The sequence below is a fragment of the Dreissena polymorpha genome, chromosome 6, assembly GCF_020536995.1.
Source record: "Dreissena polymorpha isolate Duluth1 chromosome 6, UMN_Dpol_1.0, whole genome shotgun sequence".
In the NCBI taxonomy this organism is placed as follows: domain Eukaryota; kingdom Metazoa; phylum Mollusca; class Bivalvia; order Myida; family Dreissenidae; genus Dreissena; species Dreissena polymorpha.
In genome coordinates this window covers 63753928-63774607 of record NC_068360.1, presented here as the reverse complement: position 1 = coordinate 63774607, position 20680 = coordinate 63753928, and the positions used below count along the sequence as shown (strand labels likewise).

The 20680-nt window shown below is 36.9% G+C and overlaps 1 protein-coding gene across 1 annotated transcript in view; it reads left to right on the top strand.

Annotated features, from left to right (window-relative positions):
• The first annotated feature begins 5408 nt into the window (after nucleotides 1–5408).
• LOC127835741 (sushi, von Willebrand factor type A, EGF and pentraxin domain-containing protein 1-like) overlaps nucleotides 5409–20680 on the top strand; it is a 29915-nt gene continuing 14643 nt past the window's right edge. Inside the window, exon 1 of the mRNA XM_052362178.1 lies at nucleotides 5409–6176. Within this exon, the coding sequence (XP_052218138.1) occupies nucleotides 5409–6176 (768 nt within the window). The remainder of the gene's footprint in view (nucleotides 6177–20680) is intronic.

Genomic DNA, 20680 nt, shown 5'->3' with positions numbered 1-20680 from the left:
AAAATCAGGTTCCAGTGTCTAATGTTAATGGCACAGTCTAAGTACAATTGTCGGATATACAAATTCGAACCCGAAGATTCTGTTCTCAACATAGCTATGCACAGGATAGATTTTTTAAACAAACTTCATATACGTGCAAATCATGGTGGGTCAATGTGTCGAACGAAAGAACCAGGTCCTTAGGTCAATTTTACGTTTCAATGTCCATGTCAACAATTTTGCCATAGCATAACTTAATATATGAACAGAAGTACCGGAATCGTACCGTGCGCAAGAATCACTATCTAGGTTCAAGGTTAAGATCACAGTTCGATGTAAATGTATAAGGTCAACTATAGTATAAGCACCTACACTTTGCCCCGAGCATATATTTTTCCAGCATGGATACCTATTGAACGTATGTGGTCACATGTATGTCATGGACGAAATCAAGGTCAAAGGTCGCTGTTGATAAGGTAAAGGTTTATAACATTGTTAAAACCGTAACATATATTTGTTAATTGTTCCATAGTTTATTAATTTTTAAACGGCATGACAGAAGTTAAGTGCAGACTGAGCGCGAGTGTGGCACACAGGCATCAGGTCCTATGTCGAAGGTCAAGGTCACAATTAGAATCAAAGTTCAAACATATAAAAGGTCAATGCTAATTGCGACTGTCTAATCTTATACTTAAACGAAGACTTTATTTATGAGAGTATCTTGTTCACAATTTTGTACTTTTTAAATGTACCTGTATTATCATTTGTCATTATAACTACCGGGTATATAGTATTTGTACGTTCCTTTTTAAATCCATCGAACATATTTTTCATCGACCAGGAAGTCATGAAATTACTATTTTGCAATTGTATGTATAATTTTATGTCATGCTGAGCAGAAATGTTAATAATGTCTTTCAACGTATTTGATATATTTATGGTATGGTATGGGAGTTCCGAATGAGCTGTGTCAATATTTGATTTAAGTCTACTTCAAAATAGGTTTTTAAAAGCGTATTATATAAATGGCGTTATGTGGGGTAACACAAGTCTTTTAAATGGTATTTTTTTATTCAACTCAAAGGAAATAACAAACCTATCTTTCCATGAAGACATTGAATTTGTCTTTACCAATTGATTGTATTGCAAAAGAATCGCCATGTCGCATAATTGGTGTATTTCATGTATATTCCTTGTTCGGTGTAACTGAATACATAATATCTGTCTTCATGAAGAAATGCATAAATGGGCATCATATGTCATCTTCAAATTAGACGAGAAAAATGCACCAAGTTATTGCCCATGGCTGGGTTCACTAATTAGTTATGTCTATGGTAAGCACATGCAGCACTGTTAATTTGTGTATATTTTCATGTTAAATGACAGGTGAACTTTCATATATGCAGTTAAACAAACGTGGTCTCGCTTAATTATTGGCATATATATGCACAAGATATGTAAGTCACACATAAAGCCATCCCGTATCAGGTAATTCAACTCATGTCAAAGTCAATCATCCAGACAGCCGTCACCCAATTTATTTGTCCATTATTGTATAAATTGGCATCTGCGTTGTATGAAGGGAAGGTCCTAAGTTGGACAATCGAGTAGAGTAGTCACGCTTTCTTGACGTGGTGGCCATGTCGGCCACCGCGATGTAAAATTGTACTTCATGAACATTAGAAGCGTTGTGTAAGAAATTATTTAACAGAAATAAATCTCGATGAAAACAGAAATGAACATTGGTCGTAACTGTGTGTTATCAACGAACAATGTGTAATTACGTGACAGCCATGCAGCTCAATAGATCGAAATGGAATTGCAGATACATTTTAATGCAATATTCTTAAAACGCTCCAAGAATGAGATCGATCTTTATGGCAATGCCCTCATAATGCATACATTAGGTTTGATATAGTTTTAGTATATCTATAAAAAAATCATATTTCAATTTAATGAATTAAAACATAAATTTATTTTATAAATATATTTAACACACAGGTATTCAGATACAACATTAGTGATGAAAACAATGATCGATAAAAGTGTGTGCTACATAAGTAACCGAAGATTTGCGGATAACTTTTTTCCTAGTTCAATAATTTCGGTTTGTCGAAACGTTATTTCTGTCGTAAATTGCACTTCAACAGCATAGATCCATTCTTATCCAGCCGTCATTAGAATGTATTTGGGTGTATTTAGGCCAAGTGCAAAAACTACTTGTTTATTCTGTAGGTTGTGAGTTTGTTAGTCGATATATTCATGCGCGTCACTATCCTAACACAGTGACGTTGTTTACGATGAGACCTTCTTTGAAAAGATGCCACGAAATGAACTCGCCTGAATACATTGCAAAATAGTTCATACAACTCCAATATTCCAAGTCTACAACATCAACGAGGTGATGCATAATTACCATAATTTACGTATGCACCAAAAATATGCGTTAATGGCTTTTCAATCTTATATTGCCATAGATTATTGACACAGTATAAATAGTTCAGCAGTCGTTCTCGCCCGATTTACGAGTGTTGCAAACTAAAACACACGGAGCTTGTACTTATGCAAATAGCATTGAAAGAACTCTAATAAACTTAAAATATTTTGACGTGGTATTTCACGAACATACCGCTTTTGATATAACAAACTGAAAAATTATTTGAACAAATACGACTGATATGCTATTAAAAATCTTTTCAGATTTTGTATTGGTTGGTTTTAATGTAAAAACATTTATAAAAAAAGATTTGTTCTTTTTAATTATTTCTCATTTCAATAGCCATGAAATATACCCGTGCTTTGTAAGTTTTAATTTGCGAATGAGAGCATGTTCGTTTCTATAAATTAGCTGATACTAATTTGTTGGAAGTAAAGCTGGGTTCCCACTGCCGATCAGATCAACTCGATCAAGCCCGACCAAGCGGTCGGGTACTGGTCTGGTTCGGTCGGCATGAGTGATCGGGGGCGGTCGGGTAGGTCGGCATTGGTCGGGCTCCTTACCCGATATTTTTTGACATGTCAAAAAATATCGAGTAGCGGTCGAGTAGGAAATGGATCGAGAAGCGGTCGGGAAGTGGTCTTGTATTAGTCGAGTAAAAGATCGAGTTGATCGTTAGCAATCGTGTGGCGATCGGATTGACATCTTTTACACGATCTGTACCCGATCCGCTCGACCTCTACCCGAGAAATTTTAGATCGCAACACGATCCACTCGACCTCTATTCGAGTTGATGTACAGATTTACTAGACTGCTACCCGACGGCTACTCGACCGTACACGACCATTTCCCGATTGCTATTCGACCATACACGAGCTCTGTACCCGATCCGCTCGACCTCCTCCCGAGTTATTTTTGATCGCTTTGTACGACTGTAGTGCGACCATCACGATCTGGTCGTGTGAAGATCTGGTGGCGATCGAGCTGAGGTCCACTTGGTCGAGCTGAGATCGTATAGGGCTCGCGTATAGGTCGATATGATCGAGCGGAAATCGGAAGGATGGTCGAGTTGACATCATTAATGAGTCGTGTGGGGGTCGTGTGTTATCGACAAGAGGTCGAGAAGAAGTCGTGTATACCCGTTTTAGTCGAGCTTGGTCGGGTTTGGTCGGGAAATTTCAATGATCGGGATGATCGGATCGGCAGTGGGAACCCACTTTAAAGTATATGAAGAGCAGCAGAGAGATGTATTTATCGAAATTAACTGTTTCAAAGATGCACTCACAATTTACGTATTCCGTGATTTAACTTTCATGTTTTCCCAACGGTCTTTCTATGTTGTCAGCGCTTTGATATTTGTAATGGTTTTCTTACTATCGTATTATACTTGAAATGCTCGCTATACTGGAAATATTTATGTTTGCTGATCATTGAGAAAACTGGACTTTGCTTTTATGTAGACACATCAATTTCATCAAAAAACAACAGCATCAACTTTATTATTATTATTATTATTATTATTATTATTATTATTATTATTATTATTATTATTATTATTATTATGATAATAATAATAATAATAATAATTATTATTATTATTATTATTATTATTATTATTATTATTATTATTATTATTATTATAATTATGATAATAATAATAATTATTATTATTATTATTATTATTATTATTATTATTATTATTATTAAATAGTTAACTTGTCATTTCAGTCTTTTGCATTAGAAATTAGATTTTCACTTAATAATATTTTTGTTACAGATACGCGCTAACAACCTTAAGTTCTGGTATAAAACTAGTATTTAAAGGTACCGTCAACCACAAACGACGAAAAAAGAAAAGTTCTAAAATACCGTATTTATTACAATTATTAGTTTATATTGATTAAAATATCACGACTGGTATATTACAGTACTTGAAAAAGTTGTTAAGTTTTCGTATTTTAAGTATATTCGGTAATACAATTTTACTGGGTAGGTCTACCAGCTAACTACCAGTTAACTATATATAACGCAAGTACATGTAGATTGATCATCATCGTCTCGTGGTAAACTCAGGAATGCAAATTGTGCATGCGTAATGAATTGTATTTATTTTATGTATAAAATGATAAAGCTACTTGCGTTATTTATTGTGTGTATATCGTTATGTCACCTATTTTCGATGTACGTTCGATTTCACATCGCGAAATTGTATTACCGAATTTACTGAAAATATTAACTTTTTTCAAGTAATGTAATATACCAGTCGTGATATTTTAATCAATATAAAATAATAATTGTAAAAAATACGGTATTTAAGAACTTCACTTTTTTCGTCGTTTGTGGTTGACGGTCCCTTTAACAAACTTTATAAATCGAACGGCGGATTGCAAACATAATATTTTATTAACTTTGTATGATATATTAAAGGATATTTCGCTAGCGTTTATGGAAAGGTTCATTAAATATCATGAAGTGTATAAAATAAAACGTCAGTCCCTGATTACCATAGCATTGACATTTTGGGGTATATTACAATTTTTGTATGAAAATTAGTTTCTTCAAATGTAATAACGCATAAAAAGCACCGGGAAGGTATCATATTACCTAGGTATTCATAAGCATTCACGCACATCGTGTGACAGCACATTCCATATATTGTCAATCGACTATACGAGAATAAACCCTATCGATTGAAGGCGATCTTCCATTCGGTAAATCAGGAAGCAAATATTATACAGATATTTTACAGATATTCTCACCCGGGTGCGCATTTACAAAACGCCCACAGCTTTGCGCAGTTTGCGGTTACCGAACATCATTAAATGTAAATTTCGTGTTAATTTACATGTATTTCTGTCTGGTAAAGTAAATTAATTACCGATTTGAAAACTGTACACTTTTAACGCCAATATATAGGTAAAATAATTGGAATGCGACAGTTGAAGTAAACTAAAAGAAAGTTAAGCGGAGGATACTAGTTTTGTGCGTGGAAATGGCGGACGCAAATGACGTCAGTTTTAACTTCCTCCCAGACGAAGGGAGGCCTTACAATAGCAACTGGGACAAAACGTTAAAGGAAACGTTTCGCGCGACGGAGAGAGATAATCAGGGTTGGAGTGACTTGGGCGCAACTGAATTACAGGCACGTGAGAACGGCCGTCGCAATGCTAGAAATGGGCCCGACTTAAATGACCAAGGCTCGTCTAGGTCACATTCGCGTGAAATTGAACGCGGTGTTACTATAGAAAAAGGCCCAAGCGGAACTGATGATGATCATAATCCTTACGGATTTCTTTCACTTGGTGCCACTAAAGCTCAACCCACAGGTATGAGGGCTGATAATCAGGCACTCGACAAGTTACGTGCATCAAGACGGCAGCCTGATTTACAATCACCAAACCGCCTGGAGGATTTACGGGCATCTAGACAGGCGGGCTTTGGCCGAGCTTCCAGGAAAGACAATCTTCGAGAAACTGATTCAGAAACAAGCGGTCCCTCCGTAGACCGCAAGTCCCAAGGGCGCTCGAACATTAGCGCGAGCGGGAACAACGTAGCGAGCAGTGGGCGCGGTCTCCGGAGAACGGAAATCGAGCCGATGAGGCAGACGGTACTGAGCACGGTAACGGAGCGGACTGAAGATGACGTCATTCGAAGGACGCGGGAGAGCGCCCTTCCAGCCCGGGGTCCGGACAATCCCGACTGGAAAACCATGATCGTAGAGGAGAATTACCTATGGGACTGGAAGAACATGTTCAATAAGGTGTGTCCTTATTTAAAATATTTTAAGTATTGTAACTATAAACATACTTATATTTCTAAAGAAAGGTATATATATATAAATAATGAACAAACAAATATCTGAATTCGAAAGGATATCTTTAAGAATAGTTCCTGTTCGAAATAACAGGTTCTCTTCCCTGTTTTTTTAAGTCGCCGAATCTTGTCGAGTCAACTATGGATTTAATATAATCCAAAATTAGATAGTTTGTGTATGCTTTCCAAGAAGCAATAAAGACATCTTGTTATGGAAATCATCATTTCATGCATTTTATCATCAAGCTATTTTATACGAAAGTCTATTAGTACCTCTTAAAATTAAAAAAAAATAGTTCAAAGTCGTAATAACGCGAAAAAAGGCATTACTACGCAAATAAACGCGTAATAACGCGAACAAACGCATTATAACGCTAATAAAGGCGTAATAACGCTAAAAAAGGCGTAATAACGCCAAACTTTAAGGCGTACAAACGCTTAAAAGGCGTAATAACGCTAACAATGGCATTCTTGCGCTAATTAAAAGCGTAATAATGCCAAACTAAAAGGCGTAAAAACGCTAAAAAGGGTGTTATAATGCCAAACTAAAAGGCGTACAGACGATTAAAAAGGCGTTATAATGAAAACTAAAAGGCTTACAAACGCCATTAAAGGCGTTATACGCAGACTAAAAACCGTACAAACGCTAAAATAGGCGTAATAATGCCAACTTAAAGGCGTACAAACGCTAAAAAGGCGTAATAACGGTAAAAAGGCGTATAAACGCTAAGAAAGCGTATACACGCTAAAAAGGCGTAATAACGCCAATGTTAGAGGCGTACAAACGCTAAAAAATGCGAAATAACGCCAAACTTAAAAGCGTACAAACGCTATAAAGGCGCAATAACGCTTAAAAGGCGTACAAACGCTATAAAGGCGTAAAAACGCCAATTTCAAAGGCGTACAAACCTTAAAACGTAATAACGCCTTTTGTACCATATAAAGTGATGACTTATTTGAAGACATTAATTCGAACCAAAACATTATGAACACAGTTTAGTTTATTGGATTTGAAAAGACAATTTCAGTCTTTCTGGAAATTGTCATTGAAAGCAAGAATAGGCAAATGACATTTGTATGGAATCCTATGTATGTCAAATGAAGTCAAATGATCACATGTACACGTTTGAATATATTTTTTACCCATGACTGAGATATTCAAGTCTAAAAAGTTTTGAGTTAGAAAAGTCTCCAGATGTACGTTTACGACAACTAATTTGTTTATGATTAAATCGTTTACAACGATATGTGAAACTAAATAGTGTGACGTGAAAAAAACACTTTATGTTCTATGACGAATCTTTCTTTTTTGTCCACTGTTAATTAATTCAAATGTTTTTAATAATATGATATCTTTGAAATGTATAAATATGTCGTATTATAGCTATGTTCCTGGATGAGTGATTTAGAAATATAAATAGTGTTTCTTTAAATGGGCGTAACATCACGTTTGACGTAGATGATTAGCGATAATTAATGCAGCAGGAGCATTGAACACTAATCGAATTAGGAAAATTATTTTTGCACACAACACAGGGTGATTAATATTAATATAAGAGAAGTATAATCGAGCTAGCAGTTACTCAAGTAGTGTTTTATACGCGACAAAAGTCCTTAATGCTATTAAGTTGTTTTTGTTTGTTTTGATTTTTTTGCAAACAAGTGTCCATTGTTTTGTTAAATGCATCAGCATACTATAGAGCACATATTTACATGCTGAAAATGGGTTTGTTAAGTATCATCCTTCTAACAAAGCTACTTTTCGAGTTACGTGGTACACAGTTTTACAATCCGCTTTGCTAAATATGTACCATAACTGTGCCTACATACATGTACAAATGAACCAACATTTCCAAACGAGCAAGTGTACATGCTGGTTAATATATGTTTATACAGTTTCCTTGCTCTAGCAGCATTACGTATCGTATTACGAGCGACATAACTTCAAATTGTATTTTAACTGAAAATGGGTTATCTCTGGTTATGTTGAACAAGAAATAACTTTGAAAAAAAAAAGATATTTTGCGTATATGATTTCAAAAATTTGAGTTTCAACTGTACGTTTCTAAATAACTAAATTGATTACAAAGATTTAATTGTTGTTAAACTTCAAACGGACAAATGTACGCAATCCTGATATGGATATTGTCTATGAACGGGTTGGTCTTTAACGCAATACTCGATATTACTACGATGCAAACGCGCAATCACAATAATGGTAGCTCGATTGCCATAACGAAAACGCGAAACTACGACGGTACGATCACGATAATACGATATAACTTCGTGTTGTCACCATCTTACTGTCGCATTTGTACCATCATAATGTCGTTTCGCGTTTTCATTATCGTACTGTCGTGTTATCATCATCGTATTGCCGTGATATTGCGTTTTCATTATCTTACTTTTGCGTTATCATCGTCATTCTTACGTGTAATCGACATCGTACTGTCGCCTTCCGGTGTGGATGGTTACAATAGCAACATCGTCACACTATCGAATATTCCGTGTATAACCAATCAATTCATAGGTGATGACAATTAGAGGATTCCGTACGGATGTCGGTTTCCTATTCTTGCCTTCAGGGACAATTTCCAGAAATAATGAACTTGTCTTTTCAGATCCAATAAAATCAAATGTACTCATAACACTTTGGTTTGAATGTCTTCAAAGAAGCCATCACTTTATATAGTACAAACGGCGTTATAACGCCTTTTTTAGCGCTTGCACGCCTTTGAAATTGGCGTTATTACGCCTTTTAAGCGTTTGTACGTCTTTAAGTTTGGCGTTATTACTCCTTTTTTTAACGTTTGCACGCCTTTGGAATTGGCGTTACTACGCCCTTTTTAGCCACCCGATACGACTCGAGTTAGTCTGTTCAACAGGCCTTAGGTTAACGGAGTTAGCCTGTACGGACAGGCAATGGTATTACCATCATACCATTTGGTATGGGGTTAGCCTGTAGATAACCTGGATAAAAGATCTATAAATAAATAGTTTATTTATAGATAACGAAGGAAAAGGTATTAGGTCACGGTATCTCGATCTCTCGATTATTTATTGAAAATAATGAAGAAAAACGCCTTTTTAGGTCTTAAACCAATAAAGAATGGAAATATTGGATATAAATCTATATTTTGTATGAAATACCAAAAATAATAATCAAATTATTGTAAACAGAACAGGGTTTCATTCAATCATTTATTTATGTATTAATGTATTTATTTATGTATTAATGTATTTTCTTTATGCATTTTTGTATTTATTTATTTATTTATTCATTCATGCGTTCATTCATGCGTTTATTCATTTGTTCATTTCTTTCTTTCTTTCTTTCTTTCTTTCTTTTTCTTTCTTTCTTTCTTTCTTTCTTTCTTTCTTTCTTTCTTTCTTTCTTTCTTTCTTTCTTTTTTTCTTTCTTTCTTTCTTTATTTATTCATTCATCTATTTATTTATTTTCTATCTATTTATCTATTCATTGCGTTTGTGTGTACGTGGGCTTGTTCATTGGTTTATTGGTTCGTTCGTACTTCTTTCAGTCAGGTCAGTCAGTCAGTCAGTCAGGTCAGTCAGTCAGTCAGTCAGTCAGTCAGTCAGTCAGTCAGTCAGTCAGTCAGTCAGTCAGTCAGTCAGTCAGTCAGTCAGTCAGTCAGTCAGTCAGTCAGTCAGTCAGTCAGTCAGTCAGTCAGTCAGTCAGTCAGTCAGGTCAGTCAGTCAGTCAGTCAGCCAGCCAATCAGTCAGTCAGTCAGTCACTCAGTCACTCAGTCTGTCAGCGAGCGATGCGAGCCATCATCAGTCATCATCATCATCAGTCATCATCATCATGCATCATCATCATCATCATCATCATCATCATCATCATCATCATCATCATCATCATCAACAACAACAACAACAACAACAACAACAACAACAACATCATCATCATTATCATCATCATCATTATCATCATTTTTTTATTTTTTTATTTTTTATTTCATTTTTTTTTATATATTTTGTATTATTTGTACTGTATTATATTAAATGCATATTATGTTAATGCTGCCACGTTAAAACAAAATGCATGTTGAATGAAGTTACAAAAATCGATTGGTGATATCGTCACATAGCAGGAGGAAGGCTGCCTTGGGTACTTTATGACATCTCATGCCGACAGGGTGATTGATGTCGGTGTGTCATGCTATATTGTCCTGTTTATTGGACCCTAAATGCGATAAAGCCGCTTTTAATAATGGTGATAACTGTAATTTCTATTGCTTAACAATACGAGACTGCGAAAACAAATGCCACAGGTTATTTATTTGACTCTTTCTTTGTTTATTTATTGTATATTTACGTATGACAGTTTGAAGTCTTGCTGATATAATTTATAAATCATAAAAAGGGCATATCATATTTCCCATGCATTTTTAAACACTTAATTCAAGTATTTGACGGGAAATAAAACCATATAGGAAGTATCAAGTAAATGAATGCAAAAGTGTAATCAAACTAAACACTTGTGTGCGTACATATAACTTGAACTACATTAAGCACTGTTATATGCATCCTAATATCAGTCATATGGCATATTATGTATGTAGCATACGTCTGTTCTCAAAAATTGAACTATATGGTATTTAAGTATTTCATTTAGACGCAGTTGTCTTTCCACACATTATAATCACACATGTATGACTACTTGCGTTTCTTAATTGGACAATCTAACCTGTACTTTACGACAGAAAATTTAAGTTAGACTAATATATAACGGAGCTGGTCGATGTCTGATCTATATGAATGAACTTGACGCTCAAATGGATAAGATTTAGGGATCACAACCAATTTAAGTCAGACTAATAGCCGGCCGATGTCTGATCTATATCAGATTACTTTACGCTCAAATAGATAAGAAAGGGATCACCACAGCAGGTTGCTAATACACAGTGTAGACTTCCGCTGTTTTATTGTTGAAACATGTTTGTTTAGAAAGCATGGCCAAAATAATATGGTATCCAATTTTGAAATAAAAAATCGTCTGAAAATAGCGCCGTTGACTTGTTAATTGAAGAGTATAGGTGACATCAAAGAAGTGATTTTCTAGACACCTGGAGACAACTGAGGACGACACATACAATTAAGTAAATACTAAAACAACTAATAAGCATCCTATGGAGGCATATGCTATCTTACTTAAAAGTCAACAGATAAGTTGAGGCTTAAAATCGTATTTTATAAAGGTATATAATTGCATCTGTCCAATTAGATGTCTTGCAAGCGAATGTTTATTTCAAATGTAGTATGTGCTGTGATAGAAACCAACTTTGCGCTTAAATTATTAAGTTATTTAATAACGTGCCTTGAACGTTTTCTCGTCTGTGAGAGTTTAAACTTGTATTAAACTGTAAAAAGCACCCATGGTACTTCACCGATGTTATTTCTATTTAATTTTAGTAATTTACACTATTTCAATTTAGAACGTTTTTTTATAATTTAATTTTATTTTGTATGTTTGTTACAACAATATATTTAAAAAAAAATTAATACATTTAATTAACTAGAAAAAGCTAAAAGGTTGAACACAAAATAAGTAAATAAATTATTAAATACATCAAAAAATGAATGAATGAATAAATGGCTGGCTGGCTGGATGGATGGATGGAAGGGAGGGAGGGAGGGAGGGAGGGAGAGAGGGAGGGAGGGAGGGAGGAGGAGGAAGGAGGAAGGAAGTAAGGAATGGAGGGAGGGAGGGTGTGTGAGTGGGAGGGAGGGACGGAGGGAGGGAGGGACGGAGGGAGGGAGGGACGGAGGGAGGAACGGAGGGAGGACGGAGGGAGGGACGGAGGCATTGACGGAGGGAGGGACGGAGGGAGGGAGGGAGTCAGTGAGGGAGGGAGTCAGGGAGGGAGGGAGGGAGGGAGGGAGGGAGGGAGGGAAGGAAGGAAGGAAGGAAGGAAGGAAGGAAGGAAGGAAGGAAGGAAGGAAGGAAGGAAGGAAGGAAGGAAGGAAGGAAGGAAGGAAGGAAGGAAGGAAGGAAGGAAGGAAGGAAGGAAGGAAGGAAGGAAGGAAGGAAGGAAGAAGAAGGAAGGAAGAAAGGAAGGAAGGAAGGAAGGAAGGAAGGAAGGAAGGAAGGAAGGAAGGAAGGAAGGAAGGAAGGAAGGAAGGATGGAAGGAAGGATGGAAGGATGGAAGGAAGGAAGGAAGGTTGGATCGATCGATGGATGGATGGATAGATGGATGGAAAAACAAACGAACGAACTCATGAACAAACGAACGAACCAATGCACAAACGCATGAACGCACAAAGCAACGGAAAAATACACGGACGGACGAAGGGATGGAAAGAGTAATGAATGAATGAATGAACGAATAAATAATTAAATAAAAACAAAAAACAAAACAAAAATGTTTAAACCATAAATACATAAATGAATGTATAAATGCATAAACGAACGAACGAATGAATGATCGAACGAACGAACGAACGACTAAACGAAAAAAAGAATTAACCAAAGAACAAACCAAAAAAGAACGAAATAACAAAAGAACAAACAAACAAACGAACTATCCGAGGAACGAACCAAAGAACGAACGAACCAACCAACCAACAAACAATAAACAAACGCACGAACGCACAAACGAACAAACAAACGGATTGACGAACTGACGGACGGATGGAAGGATAAATGAATGAATTAATTAATAATTAGATAAATAGATGTGTAAATAATTAAAAAAAATTACGTTCATACTTTTTGTTTGTTATTATTTTTGCTATTGCATACTTAAATATAATTTAACTACATGTATTAACAAATGCATAGTGTTTTTCAATATTATGAATCTATTGTACACAGGTATTACAAATAAACCACGCGGTAACAAGATGGATTCACTTTAGCATTTATTATATTCAATCTTAAAATGTTCTAAATTCCTTGAATAAAAAAATACTTGCATTCCATATTTCATATATTTATGAAGTTCAAGACCTAAAAGGGCGTTTTTCTTTATTATTTTCAATAAATAATCGAGAGATCGAGATACCGTGACCTAATCCCTTTTCCTTCGTTATCTATAAATAAACTATTTATTTATAGATCTTTTATCCAGGTTATCTACAGGCTAACCCCATACCAAATGGTATGATGGTAATACCACTGCCTGTCCGTACAGGCTAACTCCGTTAACCTAAGCCCTGTTGAACAGACTAACTCGAGTCGTATCGGGTGTTTTAGCGTATGTACGCCTTTTTAGCGTTATTACGCCTATTTAGCGTGTGTACGCCTTTACGTTTGGCGTTATTACGCATTTTTTAGCAAGTGTACGCCCTTTAGTCTGCGTTATAACGCCTTTAATTGCGTTTGTACGCCTTTTAGTTGCGTTATAACACATTTTTGAGCGTTTTTACGTCTTTTTGATTGGCATTATTTCGCCTTTTTTTAGCGTAAGAATGCCATTTTTAGCGTTATTACGCCGTTTAGCGTTTGTACGTTTATAAGTTTGGCGTTATAAAGCCATTTTTAGCGTTCGAACGTCTTTATTGGTGTTTTAATGCGTTTGTTTGCGTTATTACGTGTTTATTTGCGTAGTAATGCCTTTTTCGGGTTATTACGGCTTCGACCTTTTTTAATTTTAAGTGGTACTAATAGGCTTTCGTAGTTACACTATTGTTTATCAAAAGAATCGGACCGGCTCTTCTTGTTTATCATTTATGCAGTATTTTAACATATTTTAGTGAAGTATATTTGTACATGTATTAGAAAAATAGTTTTAAATGTTAACAAAGAAATAGTATCTAGTTTCTATTACCGCTTGAGCGCATTTTCTATTTGAATAAAGGTGTTTTGTCTCTAATTGTTTTTAAAGTGTTTTGCTTCGAAATCCTAACTTACCTATGCTTTAACAAAGAAAATCAAAATATTATTTCCAAGTAAGGGAGTGTTTATTTGAAAGAGACCATTAATACGTGAAAAAACATATAAAATGTGCATGAATTGCTAGTAATTACAATAACGTATCCGGCTTTTGAATATGGGAGTGTTTCACCTGTCACCTATTTCATGCTAGCTTGAATATACTTGTTGAACGCTTAAACAAGGACGAACAATGCCACTACGTAATCGGAAACGACATTAGACCCCCAAATGCGACCATGCTATTTGTTATTTCGACAGTGTAAGGTTGCAACCATTAATTTCATGTTCTGAAAGAAATATTGCCATTTAATGTGCACAATGCATGATAAGATTTAAATCCTAAAGAGACCATGATTCTTTAGAAACTAGTTTAATTTGCGAACCTTCTCCTGCATGTACAATGTAAATTACTTATCGTTTACGCTTGATATGTCATTTTAGAACGAGCTCAAAGTAGTTTAACAAATTTAAGACGTAAGCCTATAAGTGCCTTAACAAATACTTCAATTTGAATAATGATTTTTTTCTAACATTTTGTTCGATTGCTTTTTAAAATTTTTATAAACCGTTTTTATTTTCAAACATTGATATGCTTAAATCTTGTTTCTACTAGGATAAACCTTTTTGGGGTACGCTCTGTGAAAACGGGGTGTAATACATTTAATGCATCCGGTCCGCATAGGCTTATAAGGGACAATACTATCCGCTTTTATGGTATTTTTCGTTTCTTCTAAGATTCCTCTTAGCAAAAGTCCAGTTAAGTCGGAAAGTGTTGTCCCTGATAAGCCTGTGCGGACACTTTATGTCCCTGATGACACCGTGTAATCAACTAACGCAGCGTCTGCGGTACATCCATCGGCTGCGGTACTGTACACATGTCGGGTAAAAGCGAAGTGTAAGTATTTCCCTATTTTTTATTTTACGTATTGACTTGAGCAGATTTGCGTGTGTTCTTTAAGAGCCTTAGTAAAATGACTTTGTGAACGTAATCCTTACCTTCCTAGCTGCTTACTTTTAAAGAAATCCGTTAGAATCTGGTCAAAAATCACACACAATTCACCGTTCTCTCTCTGTCAAACTCTAATTACACCTGATCTAGACCAAAGATAAATATGAACAACATTTTATTAAAATACTTAATCATTTCTCTTCGGTTATTCCAAATTACAGCATCCCACATGAACACACAACAATTTTATCAAGATTTAAATTCGAGTGGGGTTGGAAAAACGGCTCAAGACAACGGCCGCGGCTACTTATTAGATGGTCATGACATCGGCTGCGAAAATAAAATTATGCTCAAGCCATCGGCTGCGGCAATGAAAATTGGCATGATGAGATTTGGACGTTACTCATTAACCATATTCGATAGAACTATCATATATTTTGATCACAAAAACAGTTTTAAGATTTTCATTTGTATTTTGAAATAAAATGGGATGGGTGAGTGGATTTCGTTTTAAATAAGTCATACTTTGACAGTATTTAAACAAGTCATTTATACGCAATATATATTATCGAAGTAATGGAAACTTCGAACATAAATGTTCATTCCCTTCTCAATTTTGAGATACAAGGTTTTTCTTAATTAAAACGCATGAATGAATTTACCAACTTAAAGACAGCTACATGAATGTTGACAGTAATGTTGGAATTTCCTACTGGAGTGCTTTCAGAATCGTTTGTCACCTCTAGTTATAACTAGTCAGAAGTGTAATTCTTATAAATCGGGTTACTCGAATATCTTTTATATCGAAATAATTTGTGTGGTTTATGAACTTCGACATTTCGAGATTCCACTGTACTTCGAAGTAGATTGTCAAATGTGTTTGGCATGCGTTGTACTAAATAATTTCCTTCTATTCTTTTGTTAGAATAGCGATAACTATGGCAAAACTCTTATTACGTGCTTACTTTCGATATATACACAATGTATCGGTTGCGGCTTTCTTTCAAAATTATACTATTTGGAATTTAAGGACCAGGGATAATTCATATGTGATTTGTCGCTGTACGACTGAAAATAGTTGAAACTGTATAGAACTCACACATTCAAATAAATTAACTAGTTGAACGTTGAATTATAACGCAGATACGGAATCCGGATTGTGCCATCTATAATTTAGCCCTTCTTTCATCAAGGGCGACATACGACACACGAAGCGATACACGATATTTTGCACGACACTCGAAGCGATTCACGATATTATGCGCGATACTCAAAGCGACACAATACATTTTGCGCGAAACACAAAGCGATAAACATTAATTTGCGCGATACACGAAGCGACGCGCGAGAATGTACCACGAAATATCGCCCTTGTGTAAGTAGCCCAAAAGGCGACATATCGCGGCAAATATCGCGGTAAATATCGCGTGTCGCTTTGAGTATCGCGCAAAATATCGTGAGTCGCTTCGTGTATGGCGCAAAATATCGCGTGTCGCTTTGAGTATCGCGCAAAATATCGTGTCTCGCGTTCAAAGGGCGACACACGATATGTTGCGCGACACACGAAGCGACTCACGATATTATGCGCGATACTCAAAGCGACACAATAAATTTTGCGCGACACACAAAGCGACAAACAATATTTTGCGCGATACACGAAGCGACGCGCAAGAATGTACCACGAAATATCGCCCTTGTGTAGGTAGACCAAAAGGCGACATATCGCGGTAAATATCGCGGTAAATATCGCGTGTCGCTTTGCGTATCGCGCAAAATATCGTGTGTCGCTTCGTGTATGGCGCAAAATATCGTGTGTCGCTTTGAGTATCGCGCAAAATATCGTGTCTCGCGTTCAAAGGGCGACACACGATATGTTGCGCGACACACGAAGCGACTCACGATATTATGCGCGATACTCAAAGCGACACAATAAATTTTGCGCGACACACAAAGCGACAAACAATATTTTGCGCGATACACGAAGCGACGCGCGAGAATGTACCACGAAATATCGCCCTTGTGTAGGTAGACCAAAAGGCGACATATCGCGGTAAATATCGCGGTAAATATCGCGTGTCGCGTTGCGTATCGCGCAAAATATCGTGTGTCGCTTCGTGTATGGCGCAAAATATCGTGTGTCGCTTTGAGTATCGCGCAAAATATCGTGTCTCGCGTTCAAAGGGCGACACACGATATGTTGCGCGATACACTAAACGACACATATTATTTTGCGCGATACTCAAAGCGACACGCAATATTGTGCTCGACACACGAAGCGACACACGATATTTTGCGCCATACACGAAGCGAAACGCGATATTTACCACGATATATCGCCTTTTGGGCTACCAACACAAGGGCGATATTTCGTGGTACATTATCGCGCGTCGCTTCGTGTATTTCTCAAAATATCGTGTGTCGCTTTGAGTATACGGCAACATATCGTGTGTCGATTCGTGAGTCGCGCAAAATAGTGTGTGTCGCTTTGAGAACCTAGCAAAATATCGTGTCTCGCGTTCAAAGGGCGGCACACGACATGTCACGCGATGCACGAAGCGACACACGAAATTTTGCGCGATACTCAAAGCGACACACGATATTTTGCTCTACACAAGAAGCGATACACGATATTTTGCGCGATACACGGAACGACACGCGATATTTACCACGATATATCGCCTTTTTACATATTACAATATCGTGTGTCCTACACAAGGGCGATATTTCGTGGTTCATTATCGCGCGTCGCTACGTGTATTTCGCGAAATATCCTGTGTCGCTTTGAGTATCGCGCAAAATATCGCGTGTCGCTTCGTGTGTCGCGCAACATATCGTGTGTCGCCCTTTGAACGCGAGACACGATATTTTGCGCGATACTGAAAGCGACACGCGATATTTACCGCGATATTTGCCGCGATATGTCGCCTTTTGTGCTACTTAAACAAGGGTGATATTTCGTGGTACATTCTCGCGCGTCGCTTCGCGTATCGCGCAAAATAATGTTTGTCGCTTTGTGTTTCGCGCAAAATTTATTGTGTCGCTTTGAGTATCGCGCATAATATCGTGAGTCGCTTCGAGTGTCGCGCAAAATATCGTGTATCGCTTCGTGTGTCGTATGTCGCCCTTGATGAAAGAAGGGCTAAATTATAGATGGCACTAACCGGATTCCGTATCTGCGTTATAATTAAACGTTTAACTTGTAAATTTATTTGAATGTGTGAGTTCTATACAGTTTCAAATATTTTAAGTCGTACAGCGACAAATCACATATGAATTATCCCTGGTCCTTAAATTCCAAATAGTATAATCTTGAAAGAAAGCCGCAACCGATACATTGTGTATATATCGAAAGTTAGCACGTAATAAGAGTTTTGCCATAATTATCGCTATTCTAACAAAAGGATAGAAGGAAATCATATAGTACAACGCATGCCAAACACATTTGACAATTTACTTCTAAGTACAGTGGAATCTCGAAATGTCGAAGTTCATAAACCACACAAATTATTTCGATAAAAAAGATATTCGAGTAACCCGATTTATAAGAAGTACACTTCTGACTAGTTATAACTAGAGGTGACAAACGATTCTGAAAGCTCTCCAGTAGGAAATTCCAACATTACTGTCAACATTCATGTAGCTGTCTTTAAGTTTGTAAATTCATTCATGCTTTTCAATTAAGAAAAACCTTGTATCTCAAATTTGTGAAGGGAATGAACATTTATGTTCGAAGTTTTCATTACTTCGATATATTGCGTGTAAATGACTTGTTTCAATACTGTCAAAGTATGACTTATTTAAAACGAAATCCACTCACCCATCCAATTTTATTTCAAAATACGAATGAAAATCTTAAAACTGTTTTTGTGATCAAAATATATGATAGTTCTATCGAATATGGTCAATGAGTAACGTCCAAATCATGCCAATTTTCATTGCCGCAGCCGATGGCTTGAGCATAATTTTATTTTCGCAGCCGATGTCATGACCATCTAATAAGTAGCCGCGGCCGTTGTCTTGAGCCGTTTTTCCAACCCCACTCGAATTTAAACGTTGATAAAAATGTTGTGTGTTCATGTGGGATGCTGTAATTTGGAATAACCGAAGAGAAATGATTAAATATTTCAATAAAATGTTGTTCATATTTATCTTTGGTCTAAATCATGTGTAGTTAGAGTTTGACAGAGAGAGTGGTGAATTTTGTTTGATTTTTGCCCGCATTTTAACGGATTTCTTTATAAGTAAGCAGCTAGGAAGGTAAGGATAACGTTCACAAAGTCATTCTTACTTAGGCTCTCAAAGAACACACGCAAATCTGCTCAATTCAATACGTAAAATATAAAGAATAGGGAAATACTTACACTCCGCTTTTACCCGACATGTATACGCTTCCGCAGCCGATGGATGAACCGTTGACGATGCGTAAGTCGATTGCACGGTGTGCTGATTAGCCTGTTCGGACACTTTATGTCCCTGTTTAGCATATGCGGGCGCTTTATGTCCCTGATTAGCCGATGCGGTCACTTTATGCACCTGATTAAACACGGTTTTCACAGAGCGCGGCTCAAATAATTTTTTTTGACTGCAGATGAAACCTAGATGGAGGACCCGAGAGTCAATCACCCATTCGTCTGTCACTCGATCATGGAAAACCTACGATGACGAAACCAGTGATGACGCAAGCAGCAGTAGCGGTACTAGCGGCACTGACGTCACGATCATGTCGAGTAAAACACGGAAGCGTCGAATCGTGGCGATAGTTGTGGTGGTTGCTATAGTAATGCTGATAGGGGCGATTGTCCCAGCCGTCGTCCTCTCAAACAGCAGTACGTCACCTCCCACTTTTTTTCTTAGTCCGTCATTTAGTTCCCATGTGATTTTTGTAAATAGCGCCTTAGAGGACCGTTTCTTTTATGCCTCGTAATTTAGGTGTGTGTTTCAGAAAAGTTTCATTATTTCAACGGTCCTTATGTTGCATAACGTGTGGACCGGGAGTGTGTCGCAGCATTCCCACTTGATGAACATTTGGACAAATTTTAATACAAATCTAAATTTTAATACTTTTAGTTTTTACTGAAAAAATATTCACGGTTTATGTGGTCTTGTGCAGGGGGAGGGGGGGGGGGGGGCGGAGTATTCGAAAAAAAAAACCCACATCTGTCCGGTATAGTGACTTCGAATTTGATGCTCATGCGCCGCGAGCGGGGATTTAAACCCCGGCCGCCTTAGAAAGAAGCGCTCATACCAACCTCTGCGCTAAACGGACAGGCGACGAGTCGTAAAGCTCTTCGGAGAGCTCATTTAAACGATCTCCGAGAGCTATTGTTAAATATATATGGGGCAGCGTGGAGGGTCCAGTGTTGGAGGGTCGTATTAATACCTCTTAAGACAGTATTCTTTAATAATGTTTTGTATTTAAAACGTGTTTATTTTAATATGTGTTATTCCTTATGCTTACAATTTGGGGTAACAGCAAAAGTCGATTATATTAGTTTGCACTTCAAAACTTGTGTAACTCTGCTAATGGCATATACACGAACATAAAAACTATAATAAGGAGTTGTACTTTCTTTAAGTTTTTTTTCTGTAAATGTTTAAGTATT